At 38.0% G+C, this 25,126-nt stretch overlaps 1 protein-coding gene and 1 long non-coding RNA gene across 7 annotated transcripts in view; both read left to right on the top strand.

Moving 5' to 3' along the window:
• Window positions 1-7,216, top strand: part of LOC116259894 (uncharacterized) — a 38,230-nt gene extending 31,014 nt beyond the window's left edge. Inside the window, exon 4 of the long non-coding RNA XR_007574182.1 lies at window positions 5,815-7,216. This is a non-coding gene — a long non-coding RNA (uncharacterized LOC116259894). The remainder of the gene's footprint in view (window positions 1-5,814) is intronic.
• Window positions 7,217-23,759: 16,543 nt separating this feature from the next.
• The window catches only part of LOC116259924 (uncharacterized), a 31,961-nt gene continuing 30,594 nt past the window's right edge, over window positions 23,760-25,126 (top strand). For 2 of the 6 annotated variants that reach the window (XM_031637927.2, XM_031637926.2), the window contains exons 1-3: window positions 23,761-24,092; window positions 24,314-24,487; window positions 24,865-24,960. In XM_031637927.2, the coding sequence (XP_031493787.1) occupies window positions 23,952-24,092; window positions 24,314-24,487; window positions 24,865-24,960 (411 nt within the window). In that variant the 5' untranslated portion in view covers window positions 23,761-23,951. Of the gene's footprint in view, window positions 24,093-24,313; window positions 24,488-24,864; window positions 24,961-25,126 lie in introns of all 6 variants that reach the window. The other 4 variants (XM_031637930.2, XM_031637929.2, XM_031637931.2 and 1 more) reach the window with 3 other exon arrangements.

Below are 25,126 nucleotides of genomic sequence, written 5' to 3'. Positions count from 1 at the left end.
TTAGTTGCATTTGAAATAAATGGTTGACTGAAAGACACAACCAATGCATGGCCAACTTGATCCATTGTTATAATGGCCAGTTTTATGATGTTATGTATGATCTTCACGTTATGGCCGCAAAAGATGCGATGAACCCTATTCAACAAGATGGGAAACAGTCCCGTGAGACCTGGGAACTGATGAATAACTTGATGAAGCAATATCTCTAACATAAAGTTAAAAATGTCAATTAGATGCAATTGGAATAATTGGCTGGCTGATTGTCAAAATCAATGCATAGCCAACTTGATGTATTGGTATAATGGTCTGTTTTAGGAGTTTATGTGTGATCGTCTCATTGTGTGGGCAAAAGATACGATGAACCTCGTCCGACAAAGGGGTAAAGAGTCCCGTGAGACCTGGGGACTGCTCAAGGATGTGGATGAAGCAACATTCGCTCCATCAAGTTAAAATTGTCAATTAGTTGCATTTGAAATAAATGGCTGACTAACAGACATAACCAATGCATGGCTAACTTGATGCATTGGTATAATGGTTAGTTTTAGGACTTTATGTTTCATCGTCTCATTGTGTAGGCAAAAGATACGATGAACCTCGTCCAACAAAGGGGTAAACAGTCCCATGGGACTTGGGGACTGCTCAAGGATGTGGATGAAGCAACGTTCGCTTCATCAAATTAAAATTGTCAATTAGTTGCATTTGAAATAAATGGCTGACTGAAAGACACAACCAATGCTTGGCCAATTTGATGCATTGGTATAATGGCCAGTTTTATGATGTTATGTATGATCTTCACGTTATGGGCGCAAAAGATGCGATGAACCCTATTCAACAAGATGGGAAACAGTCCCGTGAGACCTGAGAACTGATGAAGGAACTTGATTAAGCAATATCTCTACCATCAAGTTAAAAATATCAATTAGATGCAATTGGGATAATTTGCTTACTGGTTGTCAAAATCAATGCATAGCCAACTTGATGCGTTGGTATAATGGTCAGTTTTAGGAGTTTATGTGTGATCGTCTCATTGTGTGGGCAAAAGATACGATGAACCTCGTCCGACAAAGGGGTAAAGAGACCCGTGAGACCTGGGGACTGCTCAAGGATGTGGATGAAGCAACGTTCGCTCCATCAAGTTTGAAAATGTCAATTAGATGCAATTGGGATAATTGGCTGACTGGTTGTCAAAATCTATGCATAGCCAACTTGATGCATTGGTATAATGGTCAGTTTTAGGAGTTTATGTGTGATCGTCTCATTGTGTGGGCAAAAGATACGATGAACCTCGTCCGACAAAGGGGTAAAGAGTCTCGTGAGACCTGGGGACTGCTCAAGGATGTGGATGAAGCAATGTTCGCTCCATCAAGTTCAAATTGTCAATTAGTTGCATTTGAAATAAATGGCTGACTAACAGACAGAACCAATGCATGGCCAACTTGATGCATTGGTATAATGGTTAGTTTTAGGACTTTATGTGTGATCGTCTCATTGTGTGGGCAAAAGATACGGTGAACCTCGTCCAACAAAGGGGTAAACATTACCATGAGACCTGGGTACTGCTCAAGGATGTGGATGAAGCAACGTTCGCTCCATCTAGTTGAAATTGTCAATTAGTTGCATTTGAAATAATTTGCTGACTGAAAGACACAACCAATGCATGGCCAACTTGATGCATTGGTATAATGGCTAGTTTTATGACGTTATGTATGATCTTCACGTTATGGGCGCAAAAGATGCGATGAACCCTATTCAACAAGATGGGAAACAGTCCCGTGAGACCTGGGAACTGATGAAGGAACTTGATGAAGCAATATCTCTACCATCAAGTTGAAAATGTCAATTAGATACAATTGGGATAATTGGCTGACTGGTTGTCAAAATCAATGCATAGCCAGCTTGATGCATTGTTATAATGGTCAGTTTTAGGAGTTTATGTGTGATCGTCTCATTGTGTGGGCAAAAGATACGATGAACCTCGTCTAACAAAGGGGTAAACAGTCCCGTGAGACCTGGGGACTGCTCAAGGATGTGGATGAAGCAACGTTCGCTCCATCAAGTTAAAATTGTTAATTAGATGGATTTAAAATAAATGGCTGACTGACAGACACAACCAATGCATGGCCAACTTGATGCATTGGTATAATGGTTAGTTTTGAAAGTTTATGTGTGATCATTTCATTATGAACGGAAAAGACGCGATGAACCCTCTACAATAGGGTTGTGAGACCTGAGAAGTTCTGAAGGATTTTGTTGAAGCAACGTTCCCTCCATCAAGTTAATTATGTGAATTGGATGCAATTGAAATAAATGACTGACCGATTGACACAACCAATGCATGTTCAACCTGATGCATCGGTATAATGGTCAGTTTTATGATTTTATATGTAATTTTGTCGTTGTGAGCACAAAAGATGCGACGAACCTCGTACAACGAGGGGATAAATAGTTCCGTGAGACCTGGGAACTTCTCAATGATCTTGATGAAGCAACGTCCGTTCCATCAAGGGAAAAATGTCAATTGGATGAAATTGGAATAAATGACTGATTGATTAACACAACCAATGCATGGCCAACATGATGCATCGGTATCATGGTTAGTTTTATGAGGTTATGTGTGATCTTCACGTTATGGCCGCAAAAGATGCGATGAACCCTATTCAACAAGATGGGAAACAGTCCTGTGATACCTGGGAACTGATCAAAGAACTTGATGAAGCAATATCTCTACCATCAAGTTGAAAGTGTCAATTAGATGCAATTGGGATAATTGGCTGACTGGTTGTCAAAATCAATGCATAGCCAACTTGATGCATTGGTATAATGATCAGTTTTAGGAGGTTATGTGTGATCGTCTAATTATGAGCGCTAAAGATACGATGAACCTCGTCCAACATGGAGTTAAACAGTCCTATGAGACCTGAGAACTACTCAAGGATCTTGATTAGGGCTGCACACGAGCCGAGTCGAGCTCGGCTCGACTCATGTTTGGTCAGCTTGAGCTCAACTCGAGCTCGACACGAGCTTCACAACTCTAACTCGGGCTTGACTCAAGAAACTGTATTTGAGCTCGAGATCGACTCGTCAGCTCGTTTAAACTCGTTTATCCTGTATTTGGTCATTGAAAAGCAAAGAGTGAAGGTAGATACAAATACTATTCATGGTTGATATCATGTAACGAGTGAAAAGAAAGGGACATAATGAAGTAGTAGGAATCACCCTCGACGACAAAAATTAATCGATTCAAAAATTAAAATTGGAAATGCAAAGATTAGCAAAAAGAAAAGGTTGATAGAAGAGAATCCATACTGTTCTAGTACAAAAGGCGATGGCAGATTCATGCCCAAATGTTTTGACGCAGCATCAACGATCTTTAGATTTTGACAGAAGAGCAGCCGTACTGAGCAAGGATGAGGCGATGGCAGATTCATGCCCAAATGTCTTGATGATTTTGATAGAAGAGCAGCCATACTGAGCAAGGATGAGGCAATGGCAGATTCATGCCCAAATGTCTTGATGCAAACATCAACGATCTTAATCAAAAGGAAAAAGTCGATAGAAGAGCAGATATTCTAGAGGGAGAATGACGCAATGGTAGATTCATACCCAAAAGTATTGAAGTAGGCATCAACGATCTTCTTGAACTGCTCATTGATCTTGATTTGAAGCTTCAAGGCATTGCTGCAAGCGGAGACATTTTTGTTGAAGGAGCACCTCATTGCCGCTGACAAGTCCTAGAGCCCTCCTTGCTTTGAAACCCAACATCTCTCTCTCGTGATCTCTTTGTGAGGAGAACGAATAACCCCAGTGGACGAACGAAGGAGAAAACCTTAACCCCAATGGACGAATGAAAGAGAAATCCTTACCCGCTAGCCTTGAGAGAGAGAGAGAGAGATATTAGGGTTTTGAAAGATTCGAACGTTGAGTTTGGCTCGACTTTTAAGTTTTAATCGGCTTGGTTGATTAAAGGTCACGCTCGACTCAGTTGTACATAACGAGTCGAGTCGAGCTTAAACGAGTTGAGTGCCTTCAACTCAAACTCGACTCGTTTAATGACTCGAGCTTATGTTTGAGCTTGAACTCGACTCGTTTATAAATGAGTTGAGCTCGAGTCAAGTTTATGCGGGCGAGTTCGAGTCGAGCCCGAGTTGGCTCTACTCGTTGTGCAGCCCTAATTTTGATGAAGCAACGACCCCTCCATCAAGTTAGAAATGTCCAATGCATGGCCCACTTGATGCATCGGTGTAATGGTCAGTTTTTGCATTTTATGTGTGAACGTTTCATTATGAGAGAAAAAGATATGATGAACCTCGTCCAACAAAGGGGTAAGCAGTCCCGTGAGACCGGGGGAGTGCTCAAGGATGTGGATGTAGCATCACTTTCATAAAAGGTACAGAGAACCAATCTGTTCTAGTGGGCGGCCTGTGCAATGATCCGACCAACAACGAATCTCTCACCATGTTGATTTTTGCATCGACGCTGATATGTCTGATTGTATGGGTCTGGCAACTTGCATTTGAGCTACTAGTTCCACATATAAAACCTGTATCACATTTAAGCAACAAAATAAGCCTTACAGATTCTCAACTAATTTGTACATTTCACAAAAAATTGTGTTAATGCAAATTTTTCATCTTATACACCATAACACTCATTATACATTTAATAGTTCAAATGCATAATCTCTTCAACCAGTGCCTTAACATTAACTAAGCATGAAAATACACCATCTTTTGAGCAAGTTACCCTGCATATGCTAGGAACCGCTTGACCTAGACTAAAGCTCTGCTTTTAGATATTTAACTGAACCGCTGTTGATGCAACGTCCTGTCCATCAAATTAAAAATGCCAATTGGATGCAATTAAAATAAATGATTGACTGGTTGACACAACCAATGCATGGCCAACTTGATGCATCAGTATAATTGTCAATTTTAGGAGGTTATGTGTGATCAACTCATTATGAATGCAAAAGATGCGAAGAATCCTGTACAACAGGACAGAAAACAGTCCCGTGAGACTTGGGAACTGCTCAAAGATCTTGACGAAACAACGTCCCTTCCATCAAAATAAAAATGCCGATTGGATGCAATTAGAATAAATGACTGATTGACACAAGTAATGCATGGCCAACTTGATGCATCGGTATGATTGTCAGCTTTAGTAGGTTATGAGTCAACAATTTGCAGATCAGATAAGATCATAAGACAACGGATCTCGATCCAGACCTAAGATTTTATATATTAGATAAGACCACTTATCCATGTTAAACGATTTCTTGTTCAGATAAGACCATTGATCTATACCCACAATTAGATCCAAATATGATGATTTTTGAATCAGATAGTGCCATTGATCCAGACTCACAAACATATCCAAATTCGACAATTTCTTATTCACATAAGGCCATTGATTTAGACCCATGACAAGATAATTCAACAAATCATGCTTGTGAACTTTTCACATACATTTCAGATGCCATTAAGAGAAGTAGTTCTAAGGGCAGGGTAAAAAGGTCTTCATACACATGAAAAAGTGGGGAACATTGCAAATCAAGTTTTTTGTGATCAGTATTTTCCGGTAGGTATCTTCTTCATTGATTTCTGGTTGAGGATCTTTTTCGGAAACAAACTTGTTCTTTCAGGGTGCTATTGTTTGGGACAATGTTAGTTTGGGATTCCCTTTTGGATCCTTTTGATATGATAGTTAACAACTTCAATTGGGTTCAACGTTTGAAACCCTTCTTTTCAAAGTTATGGTGCTCGTATAATGTTTGTCTTTTTGCATACATCAGTTCCTTTTTTTCGGGTGAAACAGTTTCACTTGTGGGCTGTCATGGAAGTTTTCCAAGGGTTGTTCTCTTTGATTTGGCAAATTGGCTGCCGGTATTTCAGTTTTTTGCTTGTACATTTTTCTCTTGCTATTGTTGTTTTGTTTCCATATCTGGAATCCTTTCAATCTTTAATGCAATTGTAATCCGGGTTCATGAGACTTGAAATTACAGTTGTAATTTACAACTTTAGTTTATTCATTATGTTGAATAATTGAAGTGTTGGCAATGTCTTTTCTCTAGTGTGATCTTCTTTTGGGTAAAGACGGCATGTACTTAAATGAATTGCTAGTTCTTTGCTGCTTATTTCAGATTGAGTTTTTATTAAAATGAGTTGGTAGTTCTTTGTTTTTTATTAAAACTTTGGTTTTTAATGCACTACACATACTTTCACTTGTTTTTTTAATTGTTTGTAGTAAATTTTGAAGTGCATGCATTCTTCTATCTTCTTTTCATGTTGTATGGTTATAATTTTTTTCTGGTATCATTTATTAGCAATTCTTTTGGTACTGCCCTACTATGGGCTAGCTCTACATTTGTGACAATGTTAAAGAAGGTTTTAGTTACTGAAAGCAAATTTTTGGGCCTTGTTGATTGTTCATCAAAGTTTATGCTGTTTGATTTGGCTATAGAATGTTTGGATGATATGCTTTTCAGCACAAGTTAAAAAAATGGTTCTCTATTGGTTAAATGCACAAGGCTTGTGAAGGATATATCTAGTCTACTACTCGTCAGATTGCATTCCTTCTTGTTTCTTGTTCAACCATTATTCATCTTAATCCATATATATCGTCTTTTTGTAGCTCTTGTTTAGTCGTTTTACGCTCTTCCATCTCAATGAGAGCTGAGTTAGATTCCTAAGCTGAAGCGTTCTTTCTATTTTTCTTTCTTTCCATTCTTAAGTGCTGCATTATGTAGATATACCATATTGGCCAGTTGGTTTATAAAACTATTTTTGTGGGCCCAGACGCTTTTGATCTTTATGTCATAATTCTACGGATCAAGTTACAACAAAAAGCCCCACAACTATGCCTTTTTTGAAACACAATCATTTTACAGTACGTTCATCATTTAGTCTTGCCATTGAAAGGTAAGACATCAATTGCATTTTCAACTGAAACATGGGTTAGCAAGGCTAGTGGGGTTTGGTGGTTTTGTTAACCATTGTGGTATCTTTCCCTTGATACTTTAACCTATGAAAATGTTGGTTTAGGGCATTGTTCACTTCTGCCTTTACTTTTAGACACCTATCTTTTGCATTGCTCAACCAAAAATAATCTTTTCCCAACTAACCCTAGGCTATCACATAATCTGGTGTTATTCAATGTGATAAAAGAAGTACAATACTAAAACAAGTTATAAGATCATTTGTTTGTCTCTGAACATTGGAAGTTATATGCAAACATATGCAATTTAGTTGATTTCTCTTTTCTAATCAGTGAGGTGTAACCTTGTTTAATTGTTTTCTTGTTAGCAATGCTAGAAAGTTGTAAGGGAAACTAATGTCTCTATTTCCCTTTTCATGTTGATTTTTGAGAAGTAAAAAAGGTAACCTTCACTGATTTGATGATCACTTCGACAGAAAGTAGTATTTATGGACTTCATTATTAATATTGGGAAAACTTTAGGGTGTTTTTCACAATATTGAAAAAATTTGGTATAATTTAAAAAATCTCCACCTTTTTGTGTTTTATTTTTTAAAATATATGGTCTGTCCCCTCCCTATAGACCTTCTGATTTATTATGCTTGAGTGATAGTGAAAAGAATTATTACAACAGTGGGAAAACACAAAAAGGATTTAAATCTCCGAGTACAAACCCGATGATCCAAACTGCTTGATTTTATTAGATTTTGTTAAAACTTAGTTTTCGTTTTGGTTTTTAGAGTTATTGTTCATTAACACATCATGTTTTTATTTACAGCACTTGTTTATTTAAATGTTGCTTTCTAAAGTTATCGTGTTTGTACACGTATCTCCAACCCACACCCCCCCCCCCCCCCCCTTGGGACTTAGATCTATATATAATCAAGCATTGGAATCCGAAATCGAGAAGTTGGATTTAATAAAGAAAACAGCAAGGATCCATCCGTATACATGGTATATATTTTTTCTTAGCAAATGAGATAATTAAATGTACAATTTTCTTTATCATTTGGATTCGGTTGCATGTAAAATTATGGATATGGTTCTATATTTTTGTTATTTAAGTATGATTTACAAATCAAATAAACCAATCTTTCGCTAGTCAAGTACTGGTTTATCTATATGCCAAATTCAAAATCTCAGTTCACTGAATAACATGGTCCAGGCTGACACACATTAGCCTACAACATATTTTCTATTTAATTTTCAATTTAAAAAAATTAACACTCAAAAAAATGTTTTTTTTTAACTATCCAATATCCCTTTGCAAACAAAGCAATGCCAGAGTAAATGGCAATGTGATCTGTTATCTCGGAAGTAATTCGCAGAATCATCACAATCCTAGACTCTGGATTCTCCCTTTCAGGGTTTGCAAAAAAATTGAGGCAAGAGAGCTAAAATGTTTCCCCTTCTCCTCTATTATATTAAACAAAAAGAAGACACAACAAAATAATAATGGATAACCAACTAAAATTTGCAATTTGAAGGTTTCCCTCCTTCATATTGGCTTAAGCAGAAGCTCATTAACCCATTAAGCATCCGTATTTTCTTTTTATTTCAGACAGTAGCGGACGCTGACTTATGAGGGACACGGCCCACATCAGCCCACAGAAGTTGTTATAGCTACTTAACTTTGATTTGTTTATATACAAGTGCTGCTTAAACTCTAAAATTTTAACTATTAGTGCTCCTTAGGTAGAAATTTGTTGCTCCACACCGACGTCAAACCAGGGTTGAGAGCAATTCCTCTTATGAAAGAAAACGTTGTTATCAATGAGGTGTAAATAAAAAAAAAATATTCATGAAGGTGGAAACTTTTTAACGTGGTTCAGCTGAGATGCAGGTCTCGCTATATAATGTGATTATTAACATTCTACAAATTAAGAGATTGTCCCTCTCGAATGGTGGCTGATATCGATGAACAGAATGGCCATGCTAACTTTTCGAACTTTTTATATAGGATAAATTAATTTTTTGAAAATTTGCATGTAAATTTTTATTTTTTTTTTTTTTTTTTTTGAAGGGGGTTGAAGGTCCCCGATGGCCCTCTGGCCCCACCCCTGCTTATAAGGTTCCAAACTGAAATTCCAGCTGGGCACGATAGGGAAAGATGCATCATGCATTCCCCAACTCCACCATAGCAGTAAAATCTACTTGGGAAATGCCATTTAATTATATCATGTATAAACAACATTGTCACAAATATCACTAATGGTGTTGTAAACAACGAGGGTTTTTCTCATGTTTTTCTCTGCAATCCTCAAAATCTCGGGAAATATTCAGCAATTTTTGTGAAAATAAAAAAAAAATGGATATAGATATAGACAGTTTACAATGACTATCACCTGGACCTGGTAACAGAAGTGCATCAGGAGAACAAAGCAAATATGAATAGTGTAAAAGAGAACAAAGGAGCAGCATGTTCCTGGAATTGACATGCATATGCAGTATAGTTTAGAATGTAAATAGAATGAAAACACTACCATGCATATGCAGTCTATTTTAGCACGTAAAAAAAAATGAAAACACTTAGAAATACGCTAACCTCATGCTGCTTAGAAAGCCCCATTATGACTGTTAATATATCATGAACATAATAAAACCAGAAGGATGAAAAGTTGTTCACAAAACCCAGAAATAAGCTTCGCTTGGACCTACAGAAGCTCACTAATTCAGATCCAGAATTTGGGGCACAACATCAGCTAAAAATGTGTTGCATGCATGCGCCTTTGGCGCTTAATGCATACCTCGTTTATATTCAACTTGGCTGAACACCTCTTGCAGAACTTTGAAATTCTGGATCATCATCAAAATTGACCTAAAAAAACTCACATGAATAAAAGAAAAAACATAATGGATAAGAATCTCCACAAGCATAAAAAATGAACACAACTGACGAGCAAGGCCTACTTTGCGATTGCAAGAAGAGGAGCGTTTTGTGAGCAAGTGATTTTGTCTGTAGATGAAGAGAAAGAAAAAGAAAGAATAGGGTGTGGAAGGAGGGAAGGAAAGTTAAAAAAGAAAAGTACCTCACCGGCCTGCAACACCATTGAAGAACAACAATTGCTTGTTAGTCACACAAGGTTGTGAATTATAATATATACATCTATGGTAACAAAATTTGGAAAAAAAAACCTAGAATTATAAACATATTAGAGGAAAAACCATTTAAAAATGCATTTACCTCATATTAATCTTTCCTTACACACATGAAACCATAGCCACATGTAAATCAAAATGGATACAATGTTAATTAGCGTATGGCTCGACCGGTCCTAACGTGTTCCACTATTGACACGTTAGCACAATTTGTCCTAAGCAGTTAAAGTGTTCTAAAATTCTAGTGAATGATCGAGATAGACCACAGCGAAACAAGTATTCATCAACGGCAATAACCACACGAAAATTTATATCTAACAAAAAATGATAAAAGTCATATATGTTCTGACATACAAGAAATTTGTGCAAGCCACAATCTTAAAATAATCTAACATTCACAATTATGAATTATGAAACATTAAAAATGATCTAACACACAAGAACTTTGTGCAAACCCCATTCTTAAAATGTTCTGACATTCACAACTATGAAACATTAAAAGTGATCTAACATATAACAAATTCGTGCAAGCCACGATCTTAAAATGATCCAACATTCACAAACTTCTGGTAAGTGGCAACTTGGAAGATGACAAAGCTCGTGCACGATCATTTTGAATCAAAAGAAAGACGCTAAATGAGATGAATGAGATCAAATGGACAACATATAACAAGCATGTCTATCACAAGCTAAATATGACTCACGACCTTTGAGAACTAATTTTCTTTCTGAAACCGAAACATTATCAAAAACCGATTTTCTCACATATAGCACATCTCCATTAATGAATGTGTTTAAAATGAGGGATGATAAAAACATCAACATAATATTAACTGAACCTATCTTCATTAACGAATATGTTGTTGACGATCAAAGTAACATGTACGTAAACAAACTCAAGTTACATATTCATAATCAAATCAATTACATCAATCTTCATTAACAATCCAGTTTAGACGATCCATACTAAACAACATTAACATAACATTCACGTAAACAATACCTAGTTATAAGTTCATATTCAAATCAATTGAATTTAAAAACATCAACAGAGCATTTTGTAGACAACAACAAATTACATGTTTACATTTATGTAGACAATACTATGAGCTGCGGGCGTTAGGGCGATACCCATTCTCTTTCAGCGTGTCCAGGCCGAAAATGCGCATTTGACTGTCTGGAAATTTGTTTTAAAAATGTGAAATAAAATTTTCTATGTTTAAGATATTTCCATACCATCAAACGCCCCCATAAATATTTTGCTTGGAATTTTTTTCATGAACAAACACCACCTAAAATTTAAAAAAAAAAAGGTCCAAGCCGCTGCCGTTACATTTTTCCAACTTTAAGGAGGACTAAATGAGACAACATAAAATTACACGAGTATGTCAAGGAAGGGTTAAGGTTTTCTGTTTTTTGTCTATCATTATTGCAAGAAAGTTGAGCAATCGAAATTTGGGATTTTGGGCAAGGCAAATAGACACAGCGCGACTTATTTGGCAGAGCCTCGGTAACGGATGCATCAATAGGAGGGCGAATCAAACTTGGATCCGTAGAAGGGTGGGCTGAAGTCCGAAGTTGACTCCGCAGGACACCTCTTCGTCAGTAAAACCCCTCTTCGTTCCGTGCTCTAGCCCTAACTCTCCTTCTTCGGGCTTCTACTTTATCACTCGGCATGTCGACCATGGATTCTCCCGGGATGGCGACCGTCGCAGCAGCAATCAACCATGGATTTTTTTCTGGGTTAAACAAATCCACGATATATTCTGCAGGGTAAAAAAAAATCCATGGATCTACCAAACGTCTTAAAAGGTATCCACGAAAAGTTTTTTCCACTTTTTACCTGGTGCATCAAACGTCATCTTCAAAATATTCACGAAAATTTTTTACGTGGTGCATCAAACGACCCTCAAATATATCCACGAAAATTTTTTACCGTGGTAAAAAAAATCTCTGGATGCATGAAATATTCAGTAAAAGTTTTTTCCATGGTAAAAAAATCCGTCCTAAAAGATATCCATGAAATATTTGTTCCATGGTAAAAAAACCATGGATTCTTTTTCCAGGTGCATCAAACACACCCTAACAAAAACCACGAATTATTTTTCTATGGTAAAATCCATGACATGAAAGTTGTCACGTTGTGTTTGGTAGTCCAAAAGGCAACTCAAAACTAGAAAACACGCCTTTTCTCTCTCTCTCTTTCCGTTTTTATGTAGAAACAGATCACAAAACCCAATAGCTCGAAGCGCTTGTATTCGATCGCCCAGTTGGAACTTGGAATCGGTCTTCTTCATACACTTCCTTTTTTGTTTTTGTAGGATACACTTCAATGAATCTGGTTGGAAAGCAGGATGGAAAGCATCCTCCACGACAACACGAATTCAAGATCAACAAGAAAAGCATCCTTTCACGATCGCAAGGGCGAAAGCTCCTTAGGGTCAGACCGCTCTCTCAGCACCCACAAACTTCTCCATCCTACGATCGACAGCTTGCTCCAACCAATTCCGGCGCGGAGGGACTCGCTGTCGGCGGCTGGCACCAGCGCGTTGTCCTACTTGATGTCTGCCATGACCGTTTTTGCATTCCTCTAACTCATAAACTCCCTCTCCCCCAAGATATCAGTATCAAATGACACCTCGACGACAAGGAGATGAGGGGCTGAGGGACACCCGAGATGGTGGTTTGAGGCCATGAAGGACACGTGAAACGGGCAATAATGTACGTGCTTTTCCTTCAACGTCAGCCGTTCTTATAATTTTTTTTTTTTGGGTTTTATTATTATTCTTGTTATTGTCCCTACTACATTAGCCATTAGCGATAACTTAAAATTTTGGAGTTTTCAAATTTTTGCACTTTGCTTTTTAACTGCGAGGTAAACGTCATTTTTTTTAGCGAAAAAACGTGAAATCGATGAGCAAAATCTAAGGGTGCATTTTATTCTTCCCGAAAATAAATCTACAGACCTTTTACCACAGATATTTTGACCATGAAAAATTTTCTGGAATAAGGTGGCAAGAAATTTTTTTCCATCCATTTTGGTAAGTCCAGAAAATATTTCCACAAAATATTTCAAGTGCCTGATGAACATACAAAAATTTATTGGATAACATTATAGGTCACCTCTAGAAAAAGAAAAACATTGACACCCAAAAACAACTCAAAGCTAACAATGGGAAAAAAAAATTGCCATGGATTTATTTACCTCTCTGTATCTCTTTGGATCTTATTGCCATGGATTTTTTTACCATGGAAAAAATCTCTGGAATAAGGTGGAAGAAATACGTCCAGAAAACATAAACAAGGAAATATTTTAATAAATAAAATTTTAAATCACCTCTAAAAGACAACTATTAACACACACCACACACACTCTCTCTCTCTCCCTCTCTCTCTATAAATCCACTAGCTCTGAAAAAGAAATACGTATATATATATATATATATATATATATATATATATATATATATATATATATGCAGTAGTAGCTAGCAGAAGATCAATCAGCAGTTGAAGTAAGAACAGTTTATGTTCGTGGCTGAGGGACTACGAGTTCTTCATTTTCACCTTTTAGGAATTTAGGACAGATGAGAAAGAACCACTGGTGACAGCCAGAAAAAGGAACAAAATTCAGAAGAAAATTTGGCGGACAAAATCCTCCTTCGGTTTTATACACATAAATGAAGCTTCTTAACCGACATTATCAGAATCAGCCTATACATGACATACACCAAAGCCCAAAAAGAACAGAGGAATCAAGATCAAGAAAAAAAGCATCCTTCCACAATCACTGGTGATTCCGGCGAAGACAGACTCCGCCATCTGCGGCTGGCGCCAATGCCTTGTCTTACTTTGCGCTCTTGATCATCCTGTACTGCTCCGCATACAAGAGAGCTACGTCTGCCACGACTTTCTCGAAGTGACACTTCGAGGACAAAGAGACGAGGGGTTGAGGGATGTCGGAGATGGTGGGCTGAGGCGACGAAGGGCGCTGGAGATGGGCTGAGGCGAAGACAGACGCCGGCTGCTGCAAATGGTCGACTAAATGACGACGCAGAGAACCCCAGAAAACGGTTTGGATTCGTGGAAAATTTCATCCCCGTTTGATTTTTTGCACCGAAAAAAAATCACAAAAACACAGAAAAAATTATTATTTTCGGTGCCCATGTCACCAAATTGCTCTAAAATTAAGAACGACCTGTTGATTCAAGCAGGTAAAAGCTGAGTTTAAACAATATGGAATTAATATGTTATGTAACAACAGCACAGATCTAATCCATTCCATGGGATGTATGTTTTAATTTGGTTTTTTTTCTAACAACATCGCTTATTGAAGCAGTTCTAGATATTTGAAAACTTGGACCATGGAATTATTAACATAATGAAAATACGGAAACTTCTTTTTTTAATTTGAGGGTAAATAATCTGCGACCAATGAAAAATTAAAACTTCACGTTCCCAAATTTCTTTTGTGGGTGTATGTTTCTCAAGTATTATAAAAACTAAACAATTAGAGATATCAAGCTAATCCTTATCACATCATATATTGTAAAGTGCCTCTATGGGCCCTCGTGAGAAGAGACTTGAAACGTTTGAGGCAGTGCCATTTCCCATGCTACATTTTTAAACAGGGAAAACCACGCTTCTTGTCTCCTATTGCTCCTGTGGGACACTGAGCCGTCTAAATTGTATTCATATTTTAAATGCTCCTGGAAACTGAGGTGTTCACAACACAATCCTAAGGATGGTGGTGATGTGGGAAAGGAAACTGCCTTCAGCAGCTTTTCCGGATGCATTTAAATATATCCACGATCTTTTTTTTCGTGGTGAAAAATTCCATGCATGCATCGGTCATTAGTCCTAAAGTATATCCATGGCAAAAAAGTATATGGATTTTCTGTCAAACGTTACACTGAGGGCCCATTTGATGCCTTGGAAATATATAAACGGAAAGATTTTTTTGAAAAATTTATTTATGAATTGAAAACAAAATCCACATTTCCAAAGCGTTGGTATGGAGTCGGTGGAAGTGGAAAGTAAATTTGTTTTGAATTTTTCTTAATATTATTAGGCGCATAGGTAATTTTTATAAAAGATGAGTCACATTTTTTCATTTTACCAGCGTAAAGAAGGAATCGAGCCTTCCTTTTCCCCCTTTCTCTTCTCTCTCCTCTCCGCTGTTCTCTCTTCTTCACCGGGAAAAGAAAACCAGACCGGCGACATGCGGGCGGCAACCACCGACCGGAGCTTGGCGAAGTTGCTGGCGTTGCATGGAGAAAACCCAAACCGTTTGCAGGTGGATTCAATGTTTTCTTTTCTGATATTTTACAGATGAAACCCTTTATGACGCTTTCCCCCCTACAGAATGTTTTAGAGAAACCCTCTACGAGTAAACCCTCAAGACAGAGGGTTTCTTCTGAAACCCAGTCTCGAAGAGCCGTCCTCTCTCCCTCTAATGATGCTTGTTCCCTTTAATGTCTCTCTCTCTTTCTCTCTCTGCAGAATACATTGCGGGTGACCAAGTTTTCAGGCGTCCCTCTTTCTTCCACTCGCACGAGACGGACAATGCCCTCACGGGCATTTTTTCGTATCCGGAATTTTTTTTTTCCACCTCCCACGGTGGAAATAAAATTTTGGAAACTGAGCCAACGGACACTTTTTTTGCTTCAACTAAAGTGCATTTCCAAGGCATCAAACGTGCCGGAAAGGTGTCCCCAAAGATTAAAAATTCATCCTAAAAAATCCTTAAAAATCCATGAAAAGCTTTTTCCATGGAAAAAAAACCAATCCTAAAAATTCAGAAAATGTTTTCCATGGAGACAAACCATCCTAAAAATTCACGAAAATGTTTTCCATGATTAAAAGTCCATCATAAAAGATCCACTAAAGTTTTTTCCATGATTAAAAATCCATCATAAAAGATCCACGAAAGTTTTTTCCATGATTAAAAATCCATCATAAAAGTTGCACGAAAAGTTTTTTCCATGAAAAAAATTCCATCTTAAAAATCCGTGACATTTTTTTCCATGATAAAAAATCCATCCAAAAAGATCGACGAAAAAATTTTTCCATAAAAAATTTTCCATCCTAAAAGATCGACGAAAAATTTTTTCCATAAAAAAATTTCCATCCTAAAAGATCGAAGAAAAAAATTTTCGATGATGAAAATAATCCATGGATTTTTTTTTTTTTTGTTTCCGGGTTAACCAACGCACCCTAAAAAGATATCCACGAAATATTCTTCAGGGTAAAAAAAAATCAATCGGTGAAATATTCTTTGGATCTTATTGCCATGGATTTCATGGAAAAAAATTTCTGGAATAAGGTAGAAGGAATAAGTCCAGAAGACATAAACACGGAAATATTTACATGACATACACCAAAGCCCGAAAAGAACAGAGGGATCAAGATCAAGAAGAAAAGCACCCTTTCACAATCACTGGGTGATTCCGACGAAGACAGACTCGCCATCCGCGGCTGGCGCCATTGCCTTGTTCCACCTTGCGCTCTTGATCTTCCTGTACTGCTCCGCATACAAGAGAGCTACGTCTGCCACGACTTTCTCGCGTTCCTGACTCACAAACCCCCTCTCTCCCAAGATATCAGTTTGAAGTGGCACTTCGAGGACAAGGGAACCAGGGTTGAGGGATGCCGGAGATGGTGGGCTGAGGCGACGAAGGGCGCTGCAGACGGGCTGAGGCGAAGACAGACGCCGGCTGCTGCAAATGGTCGACTAAATGACGACGCAGAGAACCCCAGAAAACGGTCCACACTGAGCCTAACATTTTTCGGTGAAAAAAGTCCGACCACTCTCAGACCCATTTTTTCCATGTATCTTTTTCCCAAAGCCGGTTTGAGTTCGTGGAAAATTTCATCCTCGTTTGATTTTTTGCACCGAAAAAAAAAATCACAAAAACACAGAAAAAAGGATTATTTTCCGTGCCCATCAAACGTTCGCTAAGAAATGATCAATGAGGTCGACTAAATGTCACCAAATTGCTCTAAAATTAAGAACGATCTGTTGATTCAAGCAGGTAAAAGCTGATTTTAAACAACATGGAGTCAATATGTTATGTAACAGCACAGATCTAAACCATTCCATTGGATGTTTGTTTTAATTTGTTTTTTTTTTTTTTTTCTAACAACAGCACTTATTGAAGCGTTTCTAGATATTTGAAAACTTGCACCATGGAATTATTAACATAATGAAAATACGGAAACTTTTTTTTTTAATTTAAAGAGTAAACGATATGGGAAATGGCACTGCCTCAAACGCTTCAAGTCTCTTCTCACGAGGGCCCACAGAGGCACTTTGTTTCCCAATCATATTTCTCTGGAACCAAGACATAGTAGGTATTAACGTCCTTATGCATGTGTTTATAGAAATGTCTATTTCAAGAATATAATGTTCTTGACCTCTTGTGGTATTTGTAGGAGCTGAAGATAAATGAGGATGTTTTGTGCCACGATTAAACAATACAGATCAAATCTCAAATAAAATGTGCAAAACTGTGATAGTTCCCTTTACAATATATGATGTGATAAGGATTAGCTTGATATCTCTGATTGTTTAATTTTTATAATACTTGAGAAACATGTACCCACAAAAGAAATTTGGGAACGTTATTTTTAAACAGGGAAAACCGCGCTTCTTGTCTCCTATTTCTCCTGTGGGACACTAAGGCGTCTAAATTGTATTCAGATTCTAAGTGATCCACGAAACTGCAGTCCTCACAAGCCTAAGGATGGTGGTGATGTGGGAAAGGCAACTGTCCTCAGCAGGGATACTACAGGAAAAGGGGAAAATCAACCTGTCTTGGTGCTGAGTTGGTTCTTTCATCACAAATGGATATTTGCATATTTGGTGTTTCACTATGACCTGCACTGACCTTCTCTTGATTCAGCCTACGGCTCCTCCACAAGTATAATACAAACTATTGCTAATATCATCAACACTGCTAACAAATTCTTTCGAATCCACCTTATCTGCTTCGTCATTCACGAATATGTGATGTAGCTACCGCACGTCGTTACAAAAAGGAAACAGAGCAACATGAAGGACACCATCAACAGCATTAATGTTTGTGGGTGTGAGAGAGAGGAGGGGAGAGAGGGAGAGATCACGGTACCACCTTCAGAGTGCACCTTATGAGAACCGGAACCTGAACCTGATCTCTAACGGGGTAACTCCTCGAACATGAAGCAGAAGTCCAAGAAATCAGGCACCGTTTCTTCGTATTTGTGGTCATTGTTTTCATCCTCAACCTTGCCGAAGCCTTTAGGTCATTCCAGCCTTTCGAGCACTTCAGCAGAGCCTTCAGAAATGGATTCGTCGCCGATGCATTCGGCAGCTCATTCTTCTTCTTCTTCTTCTTCTTCTTCTCCTTCTGCGGCTCCATGAACGTCCTCTGAGCCAATGAACATACCACTTGACGAGGCAATCTAACCGATGAGCTTCTGAAGTTGGCAGATCGAGGTGCTTGTGGGAGCCGTATCTCTTCTTCCTCCTCCACCTGCTTCTCCTTGTTACCATCCCTATCCTGACCGCCATTAGCACCAACATTTACCTCCTCCTCCACCTGCTTCTCCTTGTTACCATCCCTATCCTGACCGCCATTAGCACCAACGTTTACCTCCTCCTCCACCTGCTTCTCCTTGTTACCATCCCTATCCTGACCGCCATTAGCACCAACATTTACCTCCTCCTCCACCTGCTTCTCCTTGTTACCATCCCTATCCTGACCGCCATTAGCACCAACGTTTACCTCCTCCTCCACCTGCTTCTCCTTGTTACCATCCCTATCCTGACCGCCATTAGCACCAACATTTACCTCCTCCTCCACCTGCTTCTCCTTGTTACCATCCCTATCCTTACCGCCATTAGCACCAACATTTACCTCCTCCTCGTCACGGTCACCGTCCCTCTTATTGTTATTATTTTCATATTCACTGCTGCCAACATAGCCATCTTCATCGTGACCACCACCATGGTCTCCATGATCAATCTGTGGTGACGAGTAGATGGACTTGGGGACACCAGGTGTGTGCTCCCATGAGAATGGGATGGCTGCAGATTGAGATAGAGGGAAGTAAAGCGACAGAGCTGGGGATCTTGGGCAGGAGAGGATCCTTATGGTCTTCCTTGTAAGAAGAATTGGGTGATTCTCCTCTTGAGGCTGCTGATTCTTCTTCTTGATCTTCATGGTTTTTCTCTTCTTGAGGACAAACCTGGGAAGAGAGAGGCCTGGTAGATTTATTTACTTGTTGGTTCTCTGTAATTGGCATATCTGCAAAATGAGACAAAGTAGCCCTTTTAATATTTGGAGTAAGCAGTTTGACCGATTTTTATCCACAATGGCTTAGGAATTTTGACTAAAACGGTATCCGTTGTTGGAACAATAAAAGGTGGGGGCTTGGACTCGAAGTCGAAGGTCAACTTAAATTTCTCTTCTTTACTCGGAAAGATAAAGGGTTAGATATGTGGTTGATCAACTTTCTCTAATATAAACTAAATAAGCTAATATAAAAACTAATGATTAATATTTGAGATACGGATCCTTGCAGGGATTTCTCTAAGTTTGTTAGTAAACGAACTTCCTAATTAATTGAACTTGATACCCTGCAACGGAGTTAGGAAAGTCAGAAGTAGATATGATGTGAATTTGGCAATTACTTGTTGCATAGTTTGGGCAAGATATTTAGTCAGCAGCAATGTGATTTAAGCGAAACCTTCTTTACAGTTATACGTATTATGATTGTTGAAAATATAAATCATTGAAAACAATTTAAACTTAAGAGAAGTATTATGATTGGTATAGGCATCGCTCTTTTCAGCAAGTAACCAGCACGATATTCTGTACAGGCCAACTGAGACCGATGGCACAAGAGCAGGGGAGATGGGATACGAATCTTAGTCTCGAAACTCAAAAGCGGTGCCAATATCATGTTTGCAATTCCACACAGACCTAGTTTCATCCCAAATCCAAAATGGATTGGAGAAGATGTTAACATGGTTCCTAGTATCAATGTAGATGGTTCTATGGTCTGCATGTGGCATTATGAATTTAGAATTGGAGGCTAGACTGCAGTGTGGCTGATGATAACTGTAGGCTTCGAAATTAAAGTTCTTGCATTTAAATGGATTGAACATTCAACTGATTTCCATTTAGATGTAAACGCTAAATCTTAAGCTATCTGAAACGAAGTTGATTTGTCAAAAAAAAAAAAGAGAATAATAATAATAATAAAAGTGATACAAGTCGTATATCCAAGGAAAGATATACTTAGATCCGGTCCGATTAGTGACTTCCACGACGGAGAAGTGAAGGGTGGTAGGTCGAAACCTTCAAATTGCAAATTTTGGTTGGTTATCCAGTATTATTTTGTTGTGTCTTCTTTTTGTTTGATATAATCGAGGAGAAGGGGAAACATTTTCGCTTTCTTGCCTCATTTTTTTTTTGCAAATGTGAGAATGTCTTATGTCTGAGAACTTCCATTCAGTTCCTTTTGCTTCTACCTTTTTTTCTTTTCCCCTTCATAATTTTACAGGTAACTTAATCCAAAGGTTAAAGAAAATTGGATATTTAATTATATCATTTGCTAAGAAAATATATATACAATGTCTACGGATACTGCTAATGGATCGTTGCTGTTTTCTTTATTAAATCCTACTCCTTGATTTTGAATTCCAGTGTTTGATTATATATACTTCTAAGTCGCAAGTGTGGGTGTGGGTATGGAGATGTGTACAAACACGATAACTTTAGAAACCAACATTTAAATAAACAAGTGCTAAATAAAAACATTATGTGTTAATAAACAATAACTCTAAAAACCAAAACGAAAACTAAGTTTTAGCAAAATCAAATGTAATTAAGTAGTTTGGATCAGCATCGAGCTAGAAAATTGCTTAAACCTGTTCAAGTACCCATTCTAGGTATGGGTATGTAGATCTCATTGAAGTACCCTTGTGTGGGAACTGAACATCCCAATTCCTCCCATCTCAAGGACTCATGCCAAACACAGCCAGTATGTGAAATTGGAGGCAAGAGGTCGCTTTCATAAATTTGCCCAATTTGAAACCCTAAACATTCGCGCAGGAGATAAATTTCCCGTAGATGTTCATGATCATTGATCTCCAGGCAAACAGAAAGCTGTAGAAAAGTTACATCTGGATTGAAGTTCAGTCCTACTTTGATTTCTCCACAGTATCTTTGTTCCTTGACCACATTATAAGCTGCCGGAGAAAGACTTCCCTCAGCGAATTAATAAAGGTTCCAAAGGGATGCAGCAACAAACAAAATTGAGCACAAGTTTTGATTACGAGGCATGTACATGAACTTATCTTTACGTTAACAAGAGAGGCGATCCCCTACTTAAAGAAATATATCTTTTGAACTGATTAACATGGATAAAAAGGTCGCTGATTAATTTGGATAGTAGATATTCAGTTATAACCACCTTTAAGAAATTGACTACCAGTATCTTTTGTTTAAAGATTTAAAAGAATAAAAATTTGTCCATCATTTCTTCAGATTTAGAAAAAGAAAATGATAATTTTGATTCACTTTTTGTGTCCATTCTGATTCAGTTCCTTTTCCTGCAATGCAGCGATAGACAAGCACATGACAAGAGAGCAAACATCTGCCTAGTGCAACTCTATTCAAGGTTTTATAATATGTACATGAACTTGGTTCCAAAAAAAAAAATCCTAAAGTACAACACTGTGGCTGGCTTTGAATTTGATGCAAGAAATCACTTATTAACTTTATAGTCACCTTTTGAACCGTCTCAAATAAAACCATCTGGAGAACAGTTAAACAGCAGGAGAAAGGATAATATCAGCGAATAAATGGCACTCATCGTCACAGTCCGCAATCTACACAAAGTCAGAACAAATGCTTGCGGAATCTACAAGTACTCCAAAATTTCGAAAAAATAAAAGGGAGGACAATGAGATGGATCGTTCTCTCATATGCACATAACACGACAAAGACCTTTACAGAACTCATTTTCTTCCTACAGAGGAAAATTTATCAGAAGCCGATTTAGAACTACAAAGGCGGGCCAAGATTAACAGGAAAAATCCGTCAAAGCAACAAGCTGAGGATCAAAAGGAAAGCAAACAACAATCAATCCGCAAGCAGAGGAATGGGATCTTGATCAATCGACAAAAAAAAAAAAAAAAGGAAGCCGATGACAGGCTTTTTCTTTTTACCTTTACAATGGAAATCCGTGTTCTTCAACCCCTTGGCTCACACGGGGAGGACTTCGAGCTTGGCGATCGGCATTTTGGATCAGGAAAAATCCGACAAGCGAGAAGTCAAAAAGAAGAGGACTCGGCGGGGACCAACACGGAAATCGAATAATCGATGGGTCCGTTCGTTCTCGAAATCTCGGCGGGAACCAACAAGGATGACTAAAAAGTCTAAACCTCGAGCAGATCTGATTCGTCCAGTTAAACGGGTCGGGTCAGTACGTAAGTTCCATCACTGATGGTTCAAACTTTCTTTCTTGATCTGATCCAAATATTCGATATCGAGTTTCGGATCATGATAGGTCCGATTACCATCTCTTAGTCAATTTGTGGGTATTGATACTGGAGCCATATCGTTTCTGTAAATGGTTCGGTTAATATGTGGTCGTCAACACAACATTTACGCAAACAACATCAAATTATATGTTTATATGTTCGTAATCAAGTTAATCTTAATTAACAAATGTATTTAAAACTGATTAATGACATATAATACTTATGTAGTCAATACCAAGTTATATATTTATAATTAAATCAATTTATATTAATGAATGTGTTTAAGATGATCAATAACAAAAAACCATCAAGAGAACATTAACCGAACCTATATTTATTAATATGTTGTTGTGGATCGATGTTAAATAACATCAACATAGCATTTACATAGACAATTTTAAGTTAAATATTTGTAATAAAATAAATTACATCAATATTCATTGATAAATGTCGTTTAGACTATTCATAATAAATAACATCAACATAACATTTACATAAATTATTTTGTATCCAAATCAATTGAATCAATTTTGACTAAGAAATGTGTTTAAGATGATTGATAGTAAAAAAAAAAAACACGAAGAGAATATTTTGTAAACAAAAACAACAAGTTACATGTTTGTAATCAAATCAATCTCCTCCATCATCATTAAAGAATGTAGGGCGTTAGAGTGATACTCATTTTTTTTAGACACATACTGCCCACGGTTTGAATTTCGTTTGGAAAATTTTTAGAAAGTTTTGTTTTTGCGAACTCCATATAATAGCTACATTTTTTATGCACATTTGACTGCCTGGAAATTTGTTTTAAAAGTTTGAAATAAAATTTTCTATGTTAAAAAGGACGTTTCCATACCATCAAACGACCTCAAAGACTTGGAATTATTTTTCATGAACAAACACCGCCTAAATAAAAAAAAAAAAAAAAGGTTCAAGCCGCGGCCGTTACAGTTTTAACTGAACAATATAAAATTACACGAGTATGTGAAGGAAGGGTTCGGGGTTTTTTTTTTTCCCGTCTATCATTATTGCAAGATACAATCGAAATTTGGGATTTGCGCATGGCAAATAGTCACGGTGACGGCGCGACTTATTTGGCAGCGCCTCGTAACGGATGGATCAATCGCAAAGCGAATCAAACTTGGATCAGTATAAGGGTGGCCTGAAGTCCGAAGTTGCTCCACATGACACACTGGCGACCCCTCTTCGTCAGTGAAACGCCATTTCGAAGCTGCAAGAAAGCTTTGGAGGCGCGTTCCGTGCTCTAGCCCTAGCCGTAGCTCTCCTTCTTCCGGTCTCTATTCTACCACTCGGCGTATCTCCGGCGGGATTAGGGTTTTCTCCCCGCATGGCGACCGTCGCAGCAGCAATCAACCAGGTCGCCGGACCCAAAACCCTAGACGCGTCTCTCTGGTGGGACTCCTCCTCCGATCTTCTCAACGATCTCGAACGCCTTTCTTCTTCCGACTCTAATGTCGCTCCCTCCCTGGTACTCTCTCTCTCTCTTTCTCTGTGGGCTTAGTCGAGGACTGATCTAAGCGAGAAAATTGCCGTGGTTTATCTCGATCGAACGCAGAGGATAGGTCATCCAAGAACTAGAATATACAACGATCTTGACCCCGCTTTGTATTTTCCTCTTAGTTTTCTCAATTTGCGGTTTGTTTGATAGGTTACGAGGTTCATTATGGTAATTCTACTTTTCTTTCACAGGCAAACAGGCTGAAGATCAACGGCAGATGGTTACTGGAGACGGTTGCTTTATTCAAGCCCCCGAATCCTGCGTCTAAAGAGGCTTTGAACGCGACGAGCGTGAATCTTGGCTCGCACAATGTAGTCATTCGACCGGAACTGAGAAATCCAGCCATTAAAGTTAGCGACTGCCTGGTACGATATACGTTTTTGCATGGTTTATTTCAATTCAACTTGCTTAGAATTTGAAGAAGTGCTTGTATATTTTGTGGAAAAGAGACAGACCTCCATCTATTTTTAGCCTAAGCTTGTTGGGGATAATAATGCTTACTCTGCGTGTGTTCACCTGCGTCGCACAGACAAAGCACCGAAATGTCTAGGAAGGACAACATCATCTAGTCTATATTAGTTTAGCCTGGTAGAACATTTCTTGAATTGATTATGTTTGAAACTGTGCTCAATAATTGCACTAAAACGATATTTGTTTAGTCATGGCAATTTATTTCATTAGGTTAGATTTTAGATGTAACTATGTTTCTTGAATTGAAATTCCTACTCCTGTCTTTTTGCAGGGCTTGGATGAATTGCAGTCGTATTTGCTTCTTAGCCGGTTCCTCGAGTCCAACAGTGTATTTGAAGTCAATAAGATAGAAGAATACACACATTTGGTTTAGTACCTTTTTTATTGCTTTGCAAATGTGTCCGTTATGCTTTTATTTCTGCAATATGTTTGGGTTAGTCCTGTTGCAAATTGAGATGCTTGCAAAGAAGTTTTCTCTTCTTCACCTCCACCATTGTCAATGTCTTTTTTTGTTTAGAGCTTTAGAATTATAC

This window comes from Nymphaea colorata, chromosome 9 (genome assembly GCF_008831285.2).
Source record: "Nymphaea colorata isolate Beijing-Zhang1983 chromosome 9, ASM883128v2, whole genome shotgun sequence".
NCBI classification, from domain to species: domain Eukaryota; kingdom Viridiplantae; phylum Streptophyta; class Magnoliopsida; order Nymphaeales; family Nymphaeaceae; genus Nymphaea; species Nymphaea colorata.
The sequence above is the reverse complement of the archived record's forward strand: the minus strand, read 5'-3'. Positions and strand labels throughout refer to the sequence as shown.